Raw genomic sequence first — 23264 nt, 5'->3', positions numbered from 1 at the left:
TTTCAAAGTTCAGTACAAAATTCTGTGATGCAGAAGTATCTTTCAATTCTTTATCAGAAAGAAGCTGGAAGTCTTCCTGCAATGAAGGAGAGTCCTCTACCTCCTATGTGCATCAGAGGTCACCAGGTGGTCCCACTAAACTGATAGAAATCATCTCAGACTGCAACTGGGAGGAGGATCGGAACAAGATTTTGAGCATCTTATCCCAGCACATCAATAGCAACATGCCACAATCACTTAAGGTGGGCAGCTTCATCATTGAGTTGGCTTCTCAGCGAAAGAGCCGGGGTGAGAAGAACCCTCCTGTTTATTCTTCTCGTGTGAAAATCTCTATGCCATCATGTCAAGACCAAGATGATGTGGCTGAGAAATCTGGATCAGAGACTCCTGATGGTCCATTATCCCCTGGGAAAATGGATGATATCTCTCCTGTGCAGACAGATGCCCTGGATTCAGTAAGGGAGAGATTACATGGAGGCAAAGGTCTGCCTTTTTATGCAGGGCTCTCTCCTGCAGGGAAGCTTGTGGCCTATAAGCGTAAACCCAGTTCAAGCACATCTGGGCTTATCCAGGTGAGAATTATCTTTAATCTGGATGTAGCACATTTTTTTACTTAGGTAACATCTTGATTTTTCAGAGCCCTTAGTGGGCTTTATATCATTTATCTTTACATTTCCTGGGAACTGGGTGACAAAATCTTCTCTTTTTGTAATAGGCCTAGTTTAGATGCATACCTAGAGTGAATTTTTGGCACATTTACAAATAGAAATGTAGAGCCCTGTTTTAGCTTGTGATTTTAGGTCTAGTCTTAGAAAGTTCCTACTCTTACAACTTTATTCCTTGGGATCTAGTGATACTTTGACAACTAAGCAAGGATAGTAAGGGGTTCAGTCTAGTTTTTTGTTATTATTATTAGCACATAGCTTTCAAAACAAAACAAGGTGAAATTGGTATTTAGTAGCAGTATATGTTCAGAAACTTGGAGAAGATTTTAATTTTGTAGAGTGTCACTCAAATGTATAAAATTAAAAAAAAATTGAGCCACAGTTTACTTTTTTTCCCTTTATTTGGTCCATAGGATTTTTGCTAATCACTGTGTAATATAAATAGGTACTTGCTGTTTAGTATTTCAGGCAGGTTATGTTAGTAAAAGTACACTGGCATCTAGAAAATCTTTGCAAAGAGAGGTTTTGAATTAAAATGTAATTATAGTAAAAAGGTTTTCTCCTTGCTCAGTAACATTAAATGCACTTTTATATCAGAGTAGCAAACGTATATGACATTCTTGCTAAGGTTACTTGACTTTACTAGCTTGACCACTTCCCTGGGCTAAGGACTATTTCGTTAATAATATGACTGATAGACTTAATTAAAAACCTTTTATTGCAGTTTATTCTTGATGGTGCTACATAACTGCTTCTGTTGGTCTTTCTTAAACTCCTAATAATAAGAACAGTGTTTTCTTCTTCGTTTATTTATTCATTGATAATTTTGAGAACAGAGACTTATCTGAGCTCATTTCTAGTGAGACTTGACCCACTGAAATAAAGGTATAGAAATTTGTGTTCTCCTCTCCTGTCTAGGACTCAGACAGCCATCATAAAATGTGAACTTGCATAAGCAGTCAGGTCACTGTAATGGAGACTTTGGGAAAGCTGTTGAATAGTCTTCAGAGCAAGTCCCAAAGGAGCAAATAGGGGTATCTGGCCTAGACCTCTAGAAACCCTGAAAAATGATGGTAAAGTTTCCTTTAGTCTGGAAAGATCACCTTCTTTCTGTCAGACTCAAGGCAGAGGTGTTCCTAATCTGTATGGGAATAATCACAGTTTCATGTACATAGTGAAGAAACTATTTTGTGTCTTTGAGGAGAGAGTGGCTTGTTTTAGCTATTCGCTGTGCTGATTTCCTATTAATTTAGAGACTAGGAGTTTCTCCACCACACTTCACCCTCTCTCCCTTTTAAATGATGGGAAGGAAGGACAGAAGAGGATGTCTTCTCTAGTCTAGGACTTTGAGAACATGGGTAAGAAACTTGGGAAGTTTTTGTTCTTTATTTTTTAAAACAATCTTGCTGCCCCAGATGGGCAGTATCAACTCAGGCAGTAGAGAAAAATCTTTTTTTTCTTTTAATTTTTTAAATGTTTGTTTATATTTTGAAGAGAGAAAAAGACAGAGAGAGAGAGAGAGAGTGAGCGAGCGAGACACAGAATCCAAAGCAGGCTCCAGGCTCTGAGCTGTCAGCACAGAGCCCGACACGGGGCTCGAACTCATGAACTGTGAGATCATGACCTGAGCTGAAGTCAGATGCTTAACTGACTGAGCCACCCAGTCGCTCCATGGAAATGAAAAATCTTTGTTTCAGTTATTGATAACTTTCTTCTGATGGTTCAGTGATTGTTTTTAAAGTTATAAGTGAGTTTCTCCTAGCATGTATCTTGAGCTCAAGTTTTGTTCAAGAGATGACAATATCTTCAAAGTTGAGTTTTTTGAAAACTGAGGGGACCTTGTAGCTTAGGTATTATAACGATGGTTTTCTTATAACTTAAAAGTAGACTCACTGTTTATTTTGCAAATATGAAGGATGCTTGAAAGGACCCTTGTGAGAGGGCTTCATTATGCCTCCCTGGTTTTTTCAGAGAGATTCTGTGAAACACAGTTACTTAATTTTTGCTGATTGTTAATAGTTTAGCCAGAATTGCTTATTAAGTAAAACAGTTGGATGATTCATTAGATTTAATTGTATCTCTCGCATATGTAAGAGCAGATATGATGAGTTTTTAAGATTCTGTTTCCAAACTACCCAAAATGAAGATGAGATTAGTTCAGAATATCAGATGGCAGCTTTTTTTTTTTCACCTTCTAATAACTCAGATTATATGACAAGTGGAAAAAGTCCATTTCTTTTTCCTTTTACATCTGAATAATAGACTTTTAAAACCTTGTAAAAATGAAACCCCTGTCAAGGGAGATAAGTTAGCAAGAGAATTTTATCTTTACAGAATTTCTCTTTGCCACTTGTTTCAGGTTAATGGTAAGAGTTACCCGCAGGCTAAGTTGCTATTGGGACAGATGGGGGCATTGCATCCAGCCAATAGGCTAGCTGCTTATATCACAGGCAGGTTGCGACCCTCAGTCCTGGACCTCTCAACCCTCAGTACTGTCATCTCCAAGGTAGCATCCAATGCCAAGGTGGCTGCATCCAGGAAACCACGTACCCTGTTGCCTTCAACATCCAATTGCAAAACGGCATCCTCCTCCGGCGCTACAACAAATCGCCCTGGGAAGAATCTGAAGGCATTTGTCCCGGCAAAAAGACCAATTGGTAAGTTGGACTGTATGTATGTTCTAGAAAGGCTTGTGACTTGGTGCTTGACCAGTGGATACAGGTATGGAGTTTGTGAAAATGAGAGAAATGTAGAACTTGGCATTATTCTTATTCTTGATGTCTGTCTTGCCTGAATTTTTTTTCTTTTTGGTAACTTCCCTGATGACCTATGATACTAGATAAATTGAATTGTAGTTAAAATTATTTCCCAAGTTTTAGACTGGTTGTATAAATATAGAAAAGACTTAGATTTTTAATTTTGTTTTTAAAAAAGCAAAACATATTCTTAACTACTTAACTCAGTGTTTCTTTTATGGGCACTGGTACTTTTGTAACCAATCATATGTATGTTCCTTGAACTTACGAAATCAGGGGGGTAGCAAATCAAAGTGGGTTGAGTTAGTGGTATAGGCTTAGAATAAAAGGTTCTTGTAAAACAGAAGCTTGGAAGTGTTGCTTTAATGTATTCATCCCTGTTCAATGAATGAAAACCTCTTTTGTTTAACATTTCAGTGCTAGAATCTGTTAATAAATTACCTTCTTGAAAGCATTTGTGTTTTCAGTATTTAGAGTATATATAGTCAGTTTATTGAATCCTTCTTTTTGTTGTTTCAATTCTATTTAGGATTATTAAGTAAAAGCTTCCGTTCTGTATTCTTATTCCTCTGACGGGAAATTGAAATCTCTGGCTGAATGCTGGAGTTGTGTGAAGATGGAGGACAAGCATTGTATTCCTTAAAAAGAACCCATTTTACCTTTAAAAAAAATAGCTTTTACTGGTGATTTTCAGTCCTATCTTGCCCTCTTTTGAAACTGTCTTTATACATTTTAGAAATGTGTAAACTGTAACTGTCTAATAAGAGGATAGCAATAATAAAGAGGTGGAGGTGCTAGGACAGGAGGAAGTGGTGGAAACCTGTTTTAAAATTAGAGTTAGGGCAAAAAATCTTAACTTTCTTCACTGTTTTAGATGGTGAAGTTGTGAGCTGTACATTATCTTTTTAGTGTCCTGGCAGTTCGGCTTTATTGCATAGCCAAAAGAATTTTAGCAGGAACACACAATTTTAATCCCTTTCTTAGTATTATAAAGATTTGGTTTGGGTTGAGGGAAGTGTTTGATTTTTGTGGGTGGAAATTGGCACGTATATTGCAGATAGGTAGTACCTGTAAGAAATTGACCCAGTGGTGCACAATAAATGTTGATAAACACAATCACTAAGAGGATAAAATATGAGAACTGAAGATTTTTGACCTGCAAATTTTTATTTGCAGCGGCTCGACCCTCTCCTGGTGGTGTGTTCACACAGTTTGTGATGAGTAAAGTTGGAGCCCTGCAGCAGAAGATACCTGGAGTTAGCACACCCCAACCCCTAACAGGGCCACAGAAGTTCAGTATCAGACCTTCTCCAGTAATGGTCGTCACACCTGTGGTTTCTTCTGAGCCAGTTCAGGTGTGCAGCCCTGTGACTGCTGCTGTCACTACTACCACCCCTCAAGTATTTTTAGAGAATGTTACTGCTGTGACACCTATGACTGCTATTTCTGACGTGGGAACTAAAGAAACTACTTATTCTTCTGGTGCCACCACTGCAGGGGTTGTTGAGGTTTCTGAAACTAATGCCAGCACCCCTGTAACACCTACCCAGTCTACAGCCACTGTGAACCTTATCAAAACGACTGGGATAACTACCCCTGTGGCTTCAGTTGCTTTTCCTAAGTCTTTGGTAGCATCTCCTCCAACTATAACTCTTCCTGTTGCTTCCACTGCCTCCACCTCCATAGTCGTGGTGACCACAGCTGCATCTTCCTCCATGGTGACCACACCAACTTCATCTCTGGGCTCTGTTCCCATTATACTCTCGGGAATTGATGGGAGTCCACCAGTGAGCCAGAGACCAGGTAAGGCCTAGATGTTACTAGCTGGTTTACCATACAGCTTTGTATTTAACTTTATGTTGTTTTTTTTTTTTTTTTTAATGTTTGTTTGTTTGTTTATTTATTTATTTTGAGGTGGGGGAGATAAGAGCTGGGGAGGGGCAGGGAGAGAGAATCCCAAGCATCCTCCATGCTGTCTACACAGAGCCTGACATGGGACTCCATGTCACAAACAGTGAGATCATGACCTGACCTGAAATCCAGAGTCTGACTCTTAACTGACTGAGCCACCCAGGCACCCCAACTTTATTTTGGAGATAAATTGAACAGCCTTGACATGTGGTTTACTGGGGTTGGAGATTTTCCCAGGAGAATGAAAATACTAAAAAATATCATAATGGAAATGTTGGCTGAAGGATACTGAAATAATGTATGTGGAAGTTGAGCTCTGAGCCAGTAGAGCAGCCATCAGGTTGGGCACAGGAGGAGGTGCACTGCTGTGTGTTGAGAGCTAGGAGTGCACATCTTTTGAGTAACCCTAATGTAGGTGTTCCTTTTTCGGGGGGTGGTGCTTCTTTGTAATTAAAAAAGCGAGATCAGAGAGCTTCTCCCATGCTTCAGCCAAGCTAAGGGCTTTTTCTCCTTAAGATTAAAATTCTAGGTCCTTTTGCTTAGTAAAAGTCATTTGTGAATCATCCCAACTCTCATATACTACTGATATTATTCTACTACTTATTATTATATATGAGCCGATTGAGATTGAAATAAGGCATATTTATTTGTTTAGGAATCTATATGTTTATCAACTTTTCAGTTAAAATTTTTCTTACGTTGCCTTAGGTTAAGTGAATTGGAAATAGGACTATCCTACACTTTCGTAATTATTATTTCCTAATTGAATCCTAATTCAACCAGCTAAAATAAATGATTCTCTTAGTGGACTCAAAGAGAATTACTATGTAAAAGAGTGAGAGACTTTATAAGATTTAAGGGGAAATAAATAGCCAGCAGTAAATCTGTCTTGGTTATTGATATTTTTCTTATTAAATACTGCCTTTATTGACATGGTCCAAATTTCTGTTGATAGTTCAGAAATGAAGTGACTTTGGAATTAGTTTATAGAAAGGAGGTCTTTTCAAAGTTTAATTGAATCACAGTATTAAATATGTTGTCTTCTGCCTTCTCCCCACATGTAAACATATAAAAACTGGTTAGCTTAATAGGTAATTTCAGAAGTGAGATCATTGTTGATTGAGTTGTTTTAATTTCCTGTTGAATCTCAAGGTTTATATCTTGTCATTTTATCATATTTTCTAAACAGTATGGGTTCTGATCTTTCTTTTTAATTCTGTCCTGAAACTATAGTTTAGCTTTTTGTAGTTCATTCTCAGATTTCAGTCACTCAGAGTATACATTCATGTATTTTGCTCTGATTTTCATTTGTACTATTACTATTAATATTTTTATTTAAATTAACTCCTTTGTTTACCTAAATGTATTTTTCAAAGCAATTTTTCTGTAATTGGAAACTAACATTACTTGTGGTAACATAGGGTTAACTCTATACCTTAGAAACAATAATAATAAAAAGAATTACATTCTAGCTAGCTACCATTTGTTAACATGTGGCTTGCACTCTCTCTCTGTTAGTGAAGAAAGCTAGAAAATGCTGATGTGATATCAAAGACTGGTGTTTGCTTCTGTATGTTATCAGATTAAAATTGAAAAATTACTTTCTCACAATGTGATATGGTGTTATTCTATATTCATATACCACCTAAAAATACCTTCTCTACTACCAGTTGAGGAAATAATTAATTTTAACAAATTTTCTTATCTGCTCTTTTTTTAAATGGAGTGGACTCAGATAACTGCTACTTCTAAGTGTGTGTAATTTTGTTCTGGGCTCATAAAAAAGGATCCCAACTCAGACACTTAGACATCTGTAACTTTTTCATTTAACTTCCCTTCTTTTTCTCTTTTCCCTTCTCACCCTCACCTGCATTTGAATAAACAATCACATATTTAGTGTGTGTATTTTAAAGGCTGCTTTCAGTCTCTGGGCTGGAGTACTTTGGATTTGAATCACTTTCTAAAATGTACCTTGAATAGAAATGGTCAGGAAATTAAGAATGCTTTAACATTCTTCTTACTTCACATGAGATAGATGTTTTTTGTTTAAATTGCACACTTTCTCTGCCATGAACAGTTTGGTCTTTGCGTTTTATTTCATTTTCAAGAGTAGTTCTGGATCTTCTGTATAATTTGTCCTGTAAATGTTCGGAGCGTAACTTTCTTTTAGAAGTTTGATATGTTTTGTGGGCAGAGCGCCTATCTGATAGAATATCACATGTTAAGGTGATTTGTTTGGTTTGTTGATTTTTCTCATTAGTGATGAACTGAGGAAAATATTTATTAATGTTAAGTAAGTTAAACTAATTTCATTGGTGATGTAAAATTGGTTTTATTTATGCTTACTATTACTGTTATTCCTACCTTTTTTATCCCCATAGCCAAAAATCTGTCTGTAGATTATCCCTACTGTTTTTTTTCCATGTCTTAAGTATTTCTAAATAATCTCTTCTAAACATTAAAGTGCATCTTTTGATACTATCAATGGTTTGAACATTTTTTAAGTTCACATCTTCTGCATTAAATTTTTGCTTTTTCTGTTTGTTTTAAAACTATTCCTTTGCCTCTTCCTAACCAGGCTCTATATCCCTGCTTTTTTGATGTCTCTCTTAATTTCATTCCATTTTGGGGGGGGGGTATGTATTTTTTTTTCCTTTTGAAAAATAATTTACACATATCATTACACTTTGGTTATTTGTCAGTGAATTTTAAAAACGAAGGAGTTTTTTTTATACCTCATGACTTTTAGTCCTTGACTTTATCTTACTTGAGTATGACCTAGGAAATGAAGTCATAAGTCCAGTAAGTGTGTTAACAGCCTGAATTTTAAGGTTAAAGAAGAGAATTTTATCTGAATGATCTGTTTAACTTTAATGGGAATCCAGATTTAGAGGCCTGCTGTGTTTTTCGTTAGGCCAGAGACATTATCTCTGTAAATGCATTTCATGACAATTGATGCTTGCTTGCTTTTTTTTTTTTTTTAATTTACCATTTTGAATATAAGGCCCTATAATGTCTGGTTGATAATTAGATTTTAAGATAAATTGTTCTCAGCCATGAGATTATTTAATATATGATAGAGGTACAAGATTTCACCAACTATATAATTCATATTAGAATTTATTTGTAGGGTGGTCAGATCCCATGTCATAATAATTTTTTGCTACATGTATTAAAGGAAAATTCTGATGTTTTCATTTCTTGTTTTTCAGAAAATGCCCCTCAGATTCCAGTGGCTACTCCCCAGGTCTCTCCTAACACAGTGAAACGTACTGGACCTCGATTATTGCTGATTCCAGTACAGCAAGGTTCTCCTACTCTTAGACCTGCCCCAAACACACAACTTCAGGGGCATCGGATGGTCTTGCAACCTGTGAGGAGCCCAAGTGGAATGAATCTATTCAGGCATCCTAATGGGCAGATTGTTCAGCTCCTCCCTTTGCATCAACTTCGAGGCTCTAATACTCAACCCAACTTACAGCCTGTCATGTTTCGGAACCCAGGTATAAATTTGGAGATCTTTCTAATGAATTTTTCTTTGGTGGAATCATTTAGCCATATGACTTGTTAATACACTAAGATTTTTTAGTCTCAGAGTTAACCTGTCCAGAAAGAAAAGCACTTGTAAGTCTTGATGTGGGTAGTGGTAATTAAAAAAAGTTTTTTTTTTTTTTCTTCCCCTTTTACCAGGCTCCGTGATGGGAATCCGGTTACCCACTCCTTCCAAACCTTCAGAGACTCCACCATCTTCTGCTTCGTCCTCTGCTTTCTCTGTTATGAATCCTGTAATTCAGGCTGTTGGGTCTTCTCCAGCAGTGAATGTTATCACTCAGGCACCATCATTGCTTTCTTCTGGACCTAGTTTTGTGTCTCAGTCTGGTACATTGACCCTGAGGATTTCCCCTCCTGAACCACAGAGCTTTGCAAGTAAAACAGGCTCTGAAACCAAAATAACCTATAGCTCAGGAGGGCAGCCTGTTGGTACAGCCAGTCTTATTCCTCTCCAGTCTGGTAGTTTTGCTTTGTTACAGCTCCCTGGACAAAAGCCTGTTCCCAGTTCCATTCTTCAACATGTTGCTTCTCTTCAGATGAAGAAAGAGTCCCAGAGTGCAGACCAGAAAGATGAAACAAGCTTTTTAAAAAGAGAGCAGGAAACTAAGAAGGCCCTGCAGTCAGAAGGAGAAACTATAGATTCTGAAGCTAATATAATAAAGCAAAACTCAGGAGCTGCTGCCTCAGTAGAAATCCTGAGTGATTCTTTAGGAGATGGGGGTGATAATTTGGATGAAGAATCCCTTACAGAAGAAGGTCCTATAACTGTTAAACCTTCTGAGCACTCCTATATCACTGGGTCACACATAGGTGAAGACTATAAAGATGGAGATGAGCTTGGGATTCGAAATCATAAGAGTTCCAAAGAAAAACGGACTGTTCTAGAAGTTAAGACCATTTCCAAAAAAGCCAGCAATGTGACAGTCCAAAGTGCAAGTAATGTACAGCTTAAAAAGCTTGGTGATGTGAAAGTGGAACAGCAGAAAGGGTTAGAAAATCCAGAGGAAAACTCAAATGAATTTCCAGTCATCTCTAAGGAAGAAAGTAAGCTCGAATTATCAGGGAGCAAAGTTGGGGAGCAGCAGTCTTTTCCACAGCCAGAGGCCAAGGAGAAGGGATGTGGAGACTCTCTGGAGAAGGACAGTATTAGGGAGAGGTGGAGAAAACACCTGAAGGGCCCTCTGACTCAGAAATGTGTTGGAACTAAGCAAGAATGCAAGAAAGAGGCAGATGAGCAGTTAATTAAAGAAATAAAGACTTGTCAGGAAAATTCAGATGTGTTTCAACAAGAACAGAGCATCTCTGATTTACTTGGAAAAAGTGGAACTACTGAAAATGTCAGAGTTTTAAAAACTGAATGTGATTCTTGGAGTAGGATTTCTAGTCCTACAGCCTTCTCCATTGTTCCAAGGAGAGCTACAAAAGGGAGCAGAGGGGAAGGACGTTTTCAGGGTCACTTACTGCTGTCAGGAGAACAGATAGAACCAAAGCAAGAGAAGAATGGTGGGCGAAGCAGTGCCGACTTGACTGTTTTGGATTTGGAAGAGGAGGACGAGGAAGAGGAGAATGAGAAAACCGATGATTCTATTGATGAGATTGTGGATGTTGTTTCTGACTACCAGAGTGAGGAGGTTGATGATGTAGAAAAGGTGGTGAGCCCATTTTTGTTGTGACTGAAACCTCAAGAATTTAAATGATTTATTAGAGACAGTAGCTTTCCCAGAAGATCACTAAGACCTGATACATTGAAATGGATGCCTAGGTTTAGATTATGATTAAATGACTTTATAGTTTTTAGGCTGTGTCAGTCAGGTAACATTTATTGAGCTTATATTGTTCTTTGAGACTTGTCTACTAGTATGGGAAGGCTGGCTTATTCCTTTGGGGGATAGATGCTTGAGAGTCCCTTTCAAGTTAGGTTTTAAAAAAAATTCTAAAACTACTACTCTCATTTCTTCTCAGTTTTTTTTTTACATTTTCCATGTGAAGTGACTATAGCCTATCCGGTAGACATATAAAAAACTGAATGGGTGACCTTAGAACTTACCTACCTGCATTTAGAGAGATGTTTTTCTTTTTGGAGAAAAATGAAAAATACCATGCAATATTTTAATATAACCCTGCCTTCAGTTATTTTTTTAATTATCTCCTAAAATTAGTTTCTAGAATTTATATTCTGAATTTGCATCATTTTCCTTTGTAATATGACCTTTATAATTTCACAAAATTTTTCTGAAGCCATTTTTGTAGGCTTCCTATTTAAGGTTGTAATCCTACCTGAGAAGCAGTATGATACAGGGCAGGAGTTGGACAAACTTTTTCTGTAAAGGGCTGGATTGTTAACATTTTAGACTTTGCAGGCTGGATGGCTTGCTGTTGGAATTGCTCAGTTGCTGTTATAGCATGAAAGCAGCCATAAACAATACTAAGTGAAACAGTGTGGCTGTATTCCAATGAAACTTTCATTTACAAAAAGAGGTGGCAAGCTTTGATTTGCTGATGCCTGACAGTGGGGTTTGATGTAAAACATAAGGATATTATAGCCAGCTGCCTATAGGGTGCCCTCAAATCTAAACTGTGTCCCTCTCTTTAGGAGCAGATAATATGGCCCTTTGTGGTGATTTTCATGCAGTTGGTTGTTTTAGAATCTCACTTCCATGAGATTCAGCCTCTGTATTATCTGGTCTTTCTCTGTTAATGCCTAACTGCCTTAATGCAGATAAAATAGAACAAAAAGACTCCTATTTTAAAACTCTAAAATGTTTAACTATTCTAATGTTCCTATGTTGGTTTTTTCTGTACCTCAGTCGTCTCATTTGTAAAATGAGGATCTAGCTCTACAATTAGATGATTGTATATACATTTGCCTTATCTATCTGTAGCCTCATCTTTTTTGAGGACAGGTACCTGTAGGTAGCTGAAGAATCTGAATTCATTGAGTTTAAGAATTATAGTTCTGCTTTTTGCAGACTCTCCCATTGTAAGTCAGCCTGGGTAAGCATCAGACCAAAGACAGTCCAACTTTAAAACCAGTGAAAACTATTGCTATCAGTAAAACTGACTTATAATAGAACTTTTATTGTGTCTTAATCAAGGGTGGCATTGCTTGGATTTCCTAATAGGGAATCTGACATACAAGGTACAGTGACCTTTTTCAAAGTAAGGGCATTATATTAAATGATCTCTAAAATCGAAATTCTACATTGTATTTTTGCACTTGTGTGACACGTTATGATATCTTTGTGCATGTGATTATTATATTGGAATAGTGTAAGGAAAGTAGTGAATAGCCTATTTAATTTCAGTCTTCCATTGTGAAGTTTATTGGATATTATTTACAAAGCCTGCAGTTAAAGTCATGCAGTAGGCAGACATTCTTCAGTTTAAATATAAGGCATTTACCTACATTATTATTCAAACTCTTTAGATTCTGTCAGGACACTGTTGATTTAGCTTCCTAAAGTTAATATATATTATTTGCATTGTTTAAATTCAATATACATTGTTGAAATTGTGCTTAAATTGGGAAACATAAATGATGACTTGCATTTAGTGTCTATCAGCTTATGGAACCTATAATTCATGGGGGTAAGTAATTTTTCCATCAAGTGTAAACAGAATTAATGAGGTTATTGGGATGCTTCGTTTTGAGTTGTGTCTCTCAGGTATACTACAATTATAGATAACATATTTCTGCTTTAGTTTCTGGCATAGTAAACACTACTTTTAAAGGTGGACTTAAAAATATCTGTAGATCCCAAAATCCGTATGTTCTACTGTTTACATAAAATACACAATAAGCTTCCATGATAGGTGCTCAATAAATGCTTACTGATTGACTCTTTTTTTGTATTATCAAGTATGACAAGCTTGGGGTTTTTCAGTACTCGAAATTCTTCAAAAGCTATCCTTGTGCGGGATTGAGAGGCTTAGAAGACTGGGCTGCATTCTCTATTCATATCTGCATTGAGTCTGTCTTTGTGGGTGATAACAGGGTTAGCCATGAGGCACTCTTTTTTTTTTTTTTTTTATGTTTATTTTTGAGAGAGTGAGACCGAGCGTGAGGAGAGGAGGGGCATAGAGAAGAGGGAGACACAGAATCTGAAGCAGGCTCCAGGCTCTGAGCTGTCAGCACAGAGTCTGATGTGGGCTTGAACTCATGAACCGTGAGATCGTGATCTGAGCTGAAGTTGGATGCTTAAATGACTGAGCCATCCAGGCACCCCAGTCCTGAAGCACTCTTAAAATAGAACCTGAATTTTTCTCGTTTCTCCTTTTCCATTCACCAGATTTTACTTTATTGCTCATTAATCTTAAGATTTATGAAGCTTTAATATTTCTGTAACCTGAATTTTTCCGCTAGAAATAACACTGAAGCATCAATATAGTCTAATAATGTCTGTCTAGTATGTATCTATGATTTTTAATGCAGTGCTTGGTTGTTAGTTTTAACATATGTTGTCTTCATAACTTAATTCCTTCTTACGATTAACAAGTTTAGGATCACCTGTATTCATGGTATAAAGTCAATGTTGGGCCCTGGTTGATTTTATAAGGGGAGCATTCAGTTGAAAAGTTTAGGTGTGCTTACTTCCCAATATTTTATTGACTTTTGGAATGCTTTATTTCAGAATAACTGTGTAGAGTACATTGAGGATGATGAGGAGCAGGTGGACATAGAGACTGTGGAAGAGCTCTCTGAGGATATTAATGTTGCTCACATGAAGACCACAGCTGCCCAAACGCAGACTTTTAAACAGCCGTAAGTCTTAATTTCTCTTTGGATTTTTGTTTTTTGTTACTGTTTTTGTGACCATAAACAAAACTAAATGTTCCGTTTAGGAACTCTGGGTAACTGACCTGGTTCCTTTGTTCCTCTAGCTTTTTTCTGACTAGTAGATGAGGAGGGAGCTGGAATTCAGAGGTAATTAACTTGCCTTGGTTATTGCTACAAGACCATGTGTGAATGTGAATAACCTGTGTTTTTGGAGCCTGACACGTTGGTATTAAAATACTAGTTTTGTATGTAGCTATTTAAGCTTGGGCAAGTCGTTAATCTGAATCAGAGTTTTTACTGATTAAATGAGGAAAATGCTCCCAATTTGAAGCGTTCTATAAGATAATATATGCAGCTGGAGTAACTGACACTAGCGGACTACTCAACAGAGGTTAGTTCCTTTATCTTTTAAGAATAGGAATTAAATTCTAAATTTGGTTACTTTACTAGTTGAACAGGTAAGATACAGTTAGGAAAATTTTTACCTGTTCACATGATGAGACCAAAATACAGTATGATGACTTGCTCAGGAAAGTTTATTCCATTAGTAAGCCTTGTATTGGGGATTGTGGGGTGTGAGAGAACGATGGAAAAGAAGACAGGAGTTCTTATTGTGTGCCAGACATTGTGCTTTTTTCCTGGTATCTCATTCATGATGTAAACTAGCCCTGAGTTGAGAAAGAGTAATTCTTTGTCTCTGGTGATGCTGAGAAGGTGTAAGGATAGAGAAATAGGCCTAGTAATTTTCTTCATTCCAGAGCTATTTGGAGGCTACTTCATTTGCCTACTGGTTAAGATTGAAACAGTTTAAGTCTTGTAAAAACTTATTTAGATTTAAAGTTAGCAGTATTGCTGGATAGAAGTTCATTTATACTAAAATTGATTTTCTGAACATGAGCAACAAACAAAAAAATGTTATCCAAAAGATGCCATTTATAATAGTAACAGAAAACCTGTTAGGGAGTATTAACAAAACCTTTGTAAAACTTCTATAAAATGTTATTGCAAGACATTGAAGATGAATTCAATAAATGGAGAGAAAGAATAGTACACAAAGAGCACACACTGTAAAAGAGCGGATTGGTAAACATTTAATTTTCTCTCTGTCGGCACACCATGAAAACAGTGAAAAGACAAATTCAGACTAAGGAAAATACTTGCAGTACATGTTTGACAAAGGATTAGTATCAAGGACATGCAATAATTATTTAAGTCCTTAAGAAAAAGTTGATGGAGTAGATAAGTACATAATGGATATTACAGGCAGTTCACAGAAGAGGAAACCCGGATAGCCAATAAACACATACAAATTTGTTCAAACTCACAAGTAATTAGAGATATACATGTTAAATCACAGTGGCTTCATTAATTCAGATCCATAAGATTAGCAAGTAATTGCGATTTCTGATAGTACTGTTGTGTCTAGTTGTGGAGCGATGGGAACATACTGCAGGTGGAAATGTAAATTGGTACACTTTGGAGAGTAGTGTGACATGACTAAAGTTGACTTCCACACACTTCTTCCACTCAGCAATTCCACTCCTTGGTATGTATACCCTGGAAAAGTTCACATGTATGTACAAAGAGACATGCATGGGACTGTACATTGCAGTATTGTTTGCCATTGAGTAAATTTGGAAATAACCTAAATAGTTATTAGAATTCTGAAAAAGAAATTTCACACTTTGAAAATTCACACTTTGGAATACTGTATAGCAGTTAAAATGATTGAACTAGAACTGTGTATCAATATCTTAGATGTAATGTTGAGTGAAATCAAATGAAGAAAGATTCACTATATTGAGGGGGGTGCCTTAGTGGCTCAGTTGGTTAAGCATCTGACTCTTGATTTTGGCTCAGGTCATAATCTCTTGGTTTGTGAGTTTGAGCCCTACATCAGGCTCTGTGTTGACAGGGCAGAGCCTGCTTAGGATTCTCTCTTTCCCTTTCGCTCTGCCCCTCTCCCCTGCATCCCCCCCCCCCAAATAAAAAAGAAAGATACACTATAGTGTATAATGTTTAAAGTGCTACATAATATTACTAGTAAAACTGCAAAGCTATGCATGGTAAAAACTCCTTTTGGGAGTGTTCACCTATGAGAAAGGAGAGGAAGGAATGTGATTGGGTGGGCTGCACATAAGATCTCCTGTATTTTTGAGATGTTTTATTCCTCAGGCTGGGTGGTAGTTACCTGGTTGTTCATTATGTATTTTGTTGATATAGTTTTGTATGTATGAAATATTTTATGTTTGAAAAAGTAATTAGCTAGCAATTGTAGGGACTGTTTGGCACAGAGAAAAAAAAGCATACTGTTGAATTAAATTATATTGCCACATATATATAGGGCCTTGGCAAAAAGAAGCTGGTTACACTTTAAACAATTTGGGATGGTTTTGTTTAGTGTAGCTGTGAAATAGGTCTTGGGTTACTATTTCAGTAAGACATTGGAAAATATTGTCTTTACCTAGGTGCCGTACCCATATCTCTGCAGATGAAAAAGCTGCTGAAAGGAGTCGAAAGGTATTTACAGTATGTTTAATGACAATTATCTAATAAAATTGATAACATTTGTCATTAGGGTTTAAAATAATGTTAGTTATATTAGGTATGACTTTTTTCATGGCAATTTTTTACCAGTGAGTTAATAGAATCTGCTCCTTTTTCTTAATGAAATTATAGTATTAAAATGCTTCCCCCCTTTTAATTTTCTACTACTCCCAGATGATAGAATATTCTAGAACAATTAAAATAGTTATGGAGTTGGTGAAAATTGACGTGCTTACTTGAAAACGAATCCTACACTCTTAATTCTTTGTGTGATGTGAAAAAAAACCTGGCGGTTTTTTTTGTTGAGGTTCAGAATTTTCAGTATCCTAAAAAATTATTCTCTGAAATGATGGGTAGCAATTCATGGAGCCATTAAATTTGGAACCTCCTTTGATTTTCTTAGATGTCATTATGCCGTAATTAATCAAGGTTTTTTTTTTTCTTTATCCTTACTAACATTATGAATGAAACAGAGTTTGATTATTTAAACCATTTTCCAGTTGTTACTCTGTCTTTTTGATTTAAGTGGTAAAAACAATTCTGGAGATTGGGGTTGAGGTGGAAAGTGGTATTTAAGTCTTTTCAGAAACCACTGGGTGATTAGTCTGGGTTTGTTTGGCGGTGGGGGGATACATAAATTACATTATTGTAATAATTTTGCATGTATTACTATATTGTATTTTTTCATTCATCCTAAAATATTTTCAGGTGTAAGAATTTTCATTATAGCTTGTATTCACAAGCCATTGTTTATACCCTAATTATTATTACATGTAAGTCATTTGTAGTGTTTTGCTATATTTAAACTTGATATTAATTTTCTATCTTGTATCTTTTTATTTTCCCATACTATATAATGCACAAGGAGTTTGACTTTAGAGAGACCATGATTTTATATAAGAGTTTTGGAGTACTATCTGGATTGTGATAAAGGCCAGTGGTGTAAAAAAAAAAAAAGGGTAATTAGAGACATCAGAAGGGGAAAAACAAAACCAAGAAACTGTAGAAGACAGGAAATGTCATTATTACTCGCTTTGAGTAGTAGTCACATTGTCTTAATATGGTAGCCACTGTTAATAATTTTTTTCAAACTTCTATAATCTGTGAATAAAGTATGGAAGACTTGCAGTTTTGAAAAAATGTGTAAGTAGAAATGACAAATTGGAAGGTGAAAGAGAGAAGAGAAATAGAGGGAAGAAGACGTGGAAGGATATGAGTGCTTGATATCCTCGTTTTACAAAGAGACACTGTTGATGAGAAGTTGAGATAGAATTATACTCAAGTGACAAAGGGATCAAGAGAAGAATTAGAATTAATGATACATCTATATTAGGAAGATGGGATTGTAAGAGGTGGGACAGTGGTGTGAGCTAAATCTTGTGCATAGCAGAGAGTAGATAGATAGCATTGAAAATTAGGAAGTATAAGCTTGGGGCAGCTGGGTGGCTCAGTTGGTTAAGCGTCCAACTTTGGCTCAGGTCATGAACTCATGGCTCATGAGTTTGAGCCTCACGTCAGGCTCTGTGCTGACAGCTTGGGGCCTGGAGCCTGCTTCAGATTCTGTGTCTCTCTCTCTGCTCCTCCCCACTAATGCTCTGTCTTTCTCTTTCTCTCTCTCTCTCAAAAATAAATAAACATTAAAAAAAAAGAATAACCTTATCTTGTTTCTTACATAGAGTATAGATTTAGGAACTAGAAAAAGCCTAAAAGAAACAGAAAGTTGTTGTTTTTAAGGATCCAGATACATGTATAGGGCACAGTTGGTTTTCATTATAAGCTCTTCAAATATTTATATTTAAAACCCTATATGCGTCTGTTCTTTTCAGTGATAAGTAACTTGTAAAAGTGAAGTAGAATAAATAAGAGAAAGAAGTCTAAGGCATACTGAGGGTCAAGAAGGACTTTGCTGAAAAATGCAAAGTTTGACTTTTAAATGTTAAGTTTTGGAGGATAGGGTGGGAGGAATGGGTGCAAGCCACCATCTGTCTGTGTAATGGCAAAGTGGTGTGAGATTGCATAGTGTGTTTTGGAAACTTCTCGCACTTTGGAATGGTTGGAGAGAAAGGTGATTTAAGAAGAATGATAGTTGATCGGTCACCAAATTGTAAATGATCTTAAAGCTTTTAAGAAAAATATTTTAAACCTGTTTTCCATCAGTTAAGATTCTGTTGAAAATTTTATGTAATTTGTGTCATGAAAAAAAGTTTTAATAATAAATTACTTGCATAAGCCTTTTTTTAGATTCCCTTGCCTCACTTTCTCCCTCATTTGAGAACAATTGAAATTTGAGCTGAAAAGTGATTTACACTGTTGAAGTTAGATTTGCAGCAGGATAGACTTATAGTAAGATGACCAATATTGAAAGGTTGTTAACAACAGTCCAGACAGAAGATGGTGGGTATCTGGTATGGAACAGAGCCATTTAGGATGGAAGAAGAGGGCAGGTACAAATGAAAGATAATCAGGTGGCTATCTTTTGTTTGCATAGGCTCCACCAGTTCCTCTAAAACTGAAGCCTGATTACTGGAGTGAAAAACTACAGAAAGAAGCAGAAGCTTTTGCTTATTATCGCCGGACACACACTGCCAATGAGCGTCGCCGGCGTGGTGAAATGAGGGATCTCTTTGAGAAATTGAAGATTACATTGGGATTGCTTCATTCTTCTAAGGTTTCCAAAAGTCTCATTCTCACTAGGGTAAGTGTTCTCTATAAATGACCGACAAACGAGAATTTGACTAAGAGAATCTTCTAGAGCTACTATGAGAAAGAGAATCATCACCCTAAGAGGGAGATTGAAGTAGAGCTTGTATTTAACATTTGAATGTGGACTAGTGAACTCCCAGCAAATCCTGTAAGGAGAAGAACCCTTAAGCTGCTGAGTCAAAGTAGTTTTTTATTGGAAGTCAAGTTCTTTTTTTTTTTTTTTTCCAACGTTTATTTATTTTTGGGACAGAGAGAGACAGAGCATGAACGGGGGAGGGGCAGAGAGAGAGGGAGACAGAATCGGAAACAGGCTCCAGGCTCTGAGCCATCAGCCCAGAGCCTGACACGGGGCTTGAACTCACGGACCGCGAGATCGTGACCTGGCTGAAGTCGGACGCTTAACCGACTGCGCCACCCAGGCGCCCCGGAAGTCAAGTTCTTAATCGGCAGAACTATCTTTACTTCAGATTAAGTCAGAAACTCTAGTTGACTCTAGAGTTGAATCTCTTTTGGTGTTCTCCATAGCACTAGAACAGTTTACTACAGTGAAGGGCACAATGTAAGTGATATTTTAACATAGTTTTTAACAATTGCCAGCCATTTTAAAAGGAAATCTGAAATATCTAAGGTAATTAAATTGCTTTTGAGTAGAAGTTGGAGGAGTATAAGGCAAACATTCATATTCCTGTAGAACACAGTTATTTCAGCCAGACTTTACTTAGACTAGGAGGTGATTTTATTTTTATTTTTTAAGATTTTTGACGTTTATTTTTTTTTTTTTAACGTTTATTTATTTTTGAGACAGAGAGAGACAGAGCATGAACAGGGGAGGGGCAGAGAGAGAGGGAGACACAGAATCTGAAACAGGCTCCAGGCTCTGAGCGGTCAGCACAGAGCCTGACACGGGGCTCGAACTCACGGACCGTGAGGTCATGACCTGAGCCGAAGTCGGACGCTTAACCGACCAAGCCACCCAGGCGCCCCAATGTTTGTTTATTTTTGAGAGAGCGAGAGAGAGAGAGAGAGAGAGAGAGAGGCAGACTGCAAGCAGGGGAGGGGCAGAGAGAAAGGGAAAGACAGAATCAGAAGCAAGCTACAGGCTCTGAAATGTCAGCACAGAGCCCGATGCGAGGCTTGAACATGAGATCATGACCTGAGCCAAAGTTAGACGCTTAATTGACTGAGCCACCCAGGCACCCATTAAGATTTTTTTTTTAAAGTTTATTTGTTTTGAGAGAGAGGGAACAGGAGCGGGGTAGGGGGGGACAGAGGGAGGGAGGGAGGGAGGGAGAGAGAGAGAGAGAGAAAAGAAAGAAAAGAAAAGAAAAAAGAAAATCCCAAGCAGGCTCTGCACTGTGCTCCAATGTGGGGCTTGAACTTACGAACCTCAAGATCATGACCTAAGCTGAAATCAGGAGTCAGATGCTTACCTGACTGAGCCACCATGCACATGCCCTGTAGGAGGTGATTTTAAAGTGATTATTACGGGCGCCCGGGTGCCTCATTTGGTTGAGCATCCCACTTTGGCTCAGGTCATGATCTCCTGGTTTGTGGGTTCGAGCCCTGCGTTGGGCTCCTGGAGTCTGCTTTAGATTCTGTGTCTCCCTCTCTCTGCTCCTCCCCTGCTTGATATCCCTCCCTCCCTCCCTCCCTCCCTCTCTTTCTCTGTCTCTCTCTCTCTCTGTCTCTCTCGTCTCTCAAAAATAAAATCTTAAAAGGAAAGTAAAGTTGATTAAAATCAAAGCAGAGTAAAATGTTTTATATCTCCTTGTAGTAGTAGAAATACCTGTGAACCACTCAGTGATGCTCTTTGGAAATAATCATGTTTCTTAGAAGAATAAGCCAGAAAACCTCCTGCAGTTTAACAGATAAGTTTCCGAAGCATCAAGAATTGTTTCAAATGACATTATAAAGTTTTCTAAAATACTCGTCAAACTTTTTTCATTAAAGAAATTGAGTAGGCCTTACCTGTTCTTAGGAAAGAGCGAATCAATTTACATGACATTAATTTCTTGTTTGTAGGCATTCAGCGAAATTCAGGGACTAACAGATCAGGCAGACAAATTGATAGGACAGAAAAATCTCCTGACTCGAAAACGGAATATTTTGATACGGAAAGTATCATCTCTTTCAGGTGAGATATGTGAATGATCTCTGGTAAAGAATATAATATAACGTCTTTAGTGAGGAGTAATCCTTAGTAGACTTTTCAGATATTACTTAGTTTATGGCTTGGTTCCCAGAGTTAACAGTAGAGTTACCTTTTGATTGTGTGAGGTGTTTCTTCTGGAATATAATCATTCTTGCTTTCCATAATTTTGGGGAATATAGTTAAATCAACTGGATTTCAGTTGACCCTATTTCTCATTATGTGGGGTCACATAATGAGCCGTGTGATGGTTTATTCCTTATCAACCTATAGGTAAGACAGAAGAAGTGGTCCTGAAGAAGTTAGAGTATATTTATGCAAAACAACAAGCACTAGAGGCACAAAAAAGAAAAAAGAAGATGGGATCAGATGAGTTTGATGTGTCTGCCAGAACTAGCAAACAGCAGGAAGGATCTTCTGCATCATCTGTAGATGTTGGACAGATGTTTATAAATAACAGGAAGGGGAAACCTTTGATTCTTTCCAGAAAAAGAGACCAGGCCACAGGTAGGAGGGACATGTTTTGCTTTTCTTAATGTAGGTGAACATCAGTTTAATTCAGTGGAGTGAGTCTTTTTTTGGCCATAATTTTATATTTAATTAAATGAATTAAAGATGGGTTGTATAAAAAATATTAACCACATTAGATTTTAGTTTCTAACTTTATACATTCAAGTAAATCCTAAGAAGTTACCAGTATGGTAACCTGTAAAACCTACTTTTGATAGCAGTCAGGTTATTCTAATGTTTCAGCGAGTATTTTTTTTTTTTTTAATTTTTTTTTTTTCAACGTTTATTTATTTTTGGGACAGAGAGAGACAGAGCATGAACGGGGGAGGGGCAGAGAGAGAGGGAGACACAGAATCGGAAACAGGCTCCAGGCTCTGAGCCTTCAGCCCAGAGCCTGACGCGGGGCTCGAACTCACGGACCACGAGATCGTGACCTGGCAGAAGTCAGACGCTTAACCGACTGCGCCACCCAGGCGCCCCTCAGCGAGTATTTTTTTAAGTTGTCATCTTTTCAGACTTTAATACGTAAACTCTTGATTTCCCCGTAATTCTGTTCACAAGTTGAGGAAGTTTGGGTCTTTATTTGTCGTGCTGAAACTAATAAATTGAAATTAAAAAAAAAAATCAATTTTGTTGTATCAGGCTCCATTTTCATCAGATTGCCCATCAATCAGTTGCTGTTAAGGAGCAAAAGTAAATTGGTTTTAAGTTCTTGTTCTCTCCTATCTTGATTTTGGAAATGAGGCTATACTGATTTTATATTACTTGTTTATATTCTTAGAGAATAGTGTATCCTTTTTTACTCTTTGGGTGGCCCATTGTATCAACCAGGATATCTAAGAGAAAAGTAGTGATGGATACTAAAATATGAGTTAGTTTTAACATTGCAGATTCAAATGATGTTATTGCCATGAAAAGATTTTAATGATCATTTTGTCTAGTCCACCTCATTTCATAGATGGAAAAGCTAGAGGTTTGAGAGCTAGAAACTTAAAGTACTTTGTTAGAGGTGTATAAGGAAAGCAAGCCTGGGGATAGGATTTTGCATGCCTTTATCCTGATTCACTGTCAAGACTATTGGGACCATTGGTTCCTTAGCTCTTTTCCTCAACATAAGTTCTGTCCCTTAGGAGAATCCGTGGACAGATAACCCATTACACAGTGAAAAGTGGTCAAAAAATAAATTCCCAGTTGAGGTACCCTAACTAAATTTGAAATTTTACCCTTTGCTTTTTAAGTCAATGTGTGGTTTTAGGGATATTGCCTCGGCTTCTAGGCTATACTAGCATTAATTGCAGACCTTTTATTCTTAACCAATTTCTCATTTTCCTTACAGAAAATACCTCACCCTCTAACACTCCACACACCTCTGCCAACATCGTGATGACTCCGCAAGGGCAATTGCTCACCTTAAAAGGTCCTTTATTCTCAGGACCAGTGGTAACTGTTTCTCCTGCTCTCTTAGAAACCGATCTGAAGCCTCAAGCTGCTACCAGTGCTGTGGCTCAATCAGGTATGTTGTAAGTATTGTCCTCTATGGGTAGTAAAAAAGTTATCCCTGATATCTCACTGTGAGAGAGAAAGCCTTTGAATGTGTTCTGTAACGATAAGGTCTCTTATGTTTGCATGTGCCTTGGAAAGAGATGACCCTCTTTTTAAATTTTTTTTTTTTTATCGTTTATTTATTATTGAGG

The 23264-nt window shown here is 37.3% G+C and overlaps 1 protein-coding gene across 1 annotated transcript in view; it reads left to right on the top strand.

Annotated features, from left to right (window-relative positions):
* MGA (MAX dimerization protein MGA) overlaps nucleotides 1-23264 on the top strand; it is a 100996-nt gene that overhangs the window by 72789 nt on the left and 4943 nt on the right. Inside the window, 11 exon segments of the mRNA XM_043555596.1 lie at nucleotides 58-572; nucleotides 3172-3322; nucleotides 5108-5224; nucleotides 8545-8835; nucleotides 9023-10533; nucleotides 13516-13646; nucleotides 16130-16181; nucleotides 18697-18903; nucleotides 20934-21045; nucleotides 21334-21567; nucleotides 22907-23083. Coding sequence (XP_043411531.1) covers nucleotides 58-572; nucleotides 3172-3322; nucleotides 5108-5224; nucleotides 8545-8835; nucleotides 9023-10533; nucleotides 13516-13646; nucleotides 16130-16181; nucleotides 18697-18903; nucleotides 20934-21045; nucleotides 21334-21567; nucleotides 22907-23083 — 3498 coding nt within the window.

Source organism: Prionailurus bengalensis, chromosome B3 (genome assembly GCF_016509475.1).
Source record: "Prionailurus bengalensis isolate Pbe53 chromosome B3, Fcat_Pben_1.1_paternal_pri, whole genome shotgun sequence".
Classification (NCBI taxonomy): domain Eukaryota; kingdom Metazoa; phylum Chordata; class Mammalia; order Carnivora; family Felidae; genus Prionailurus; species Prionailurus bengalensis.
This window is presented reverse-complemented; position numbering and strand designations above follow the sequence as displayed.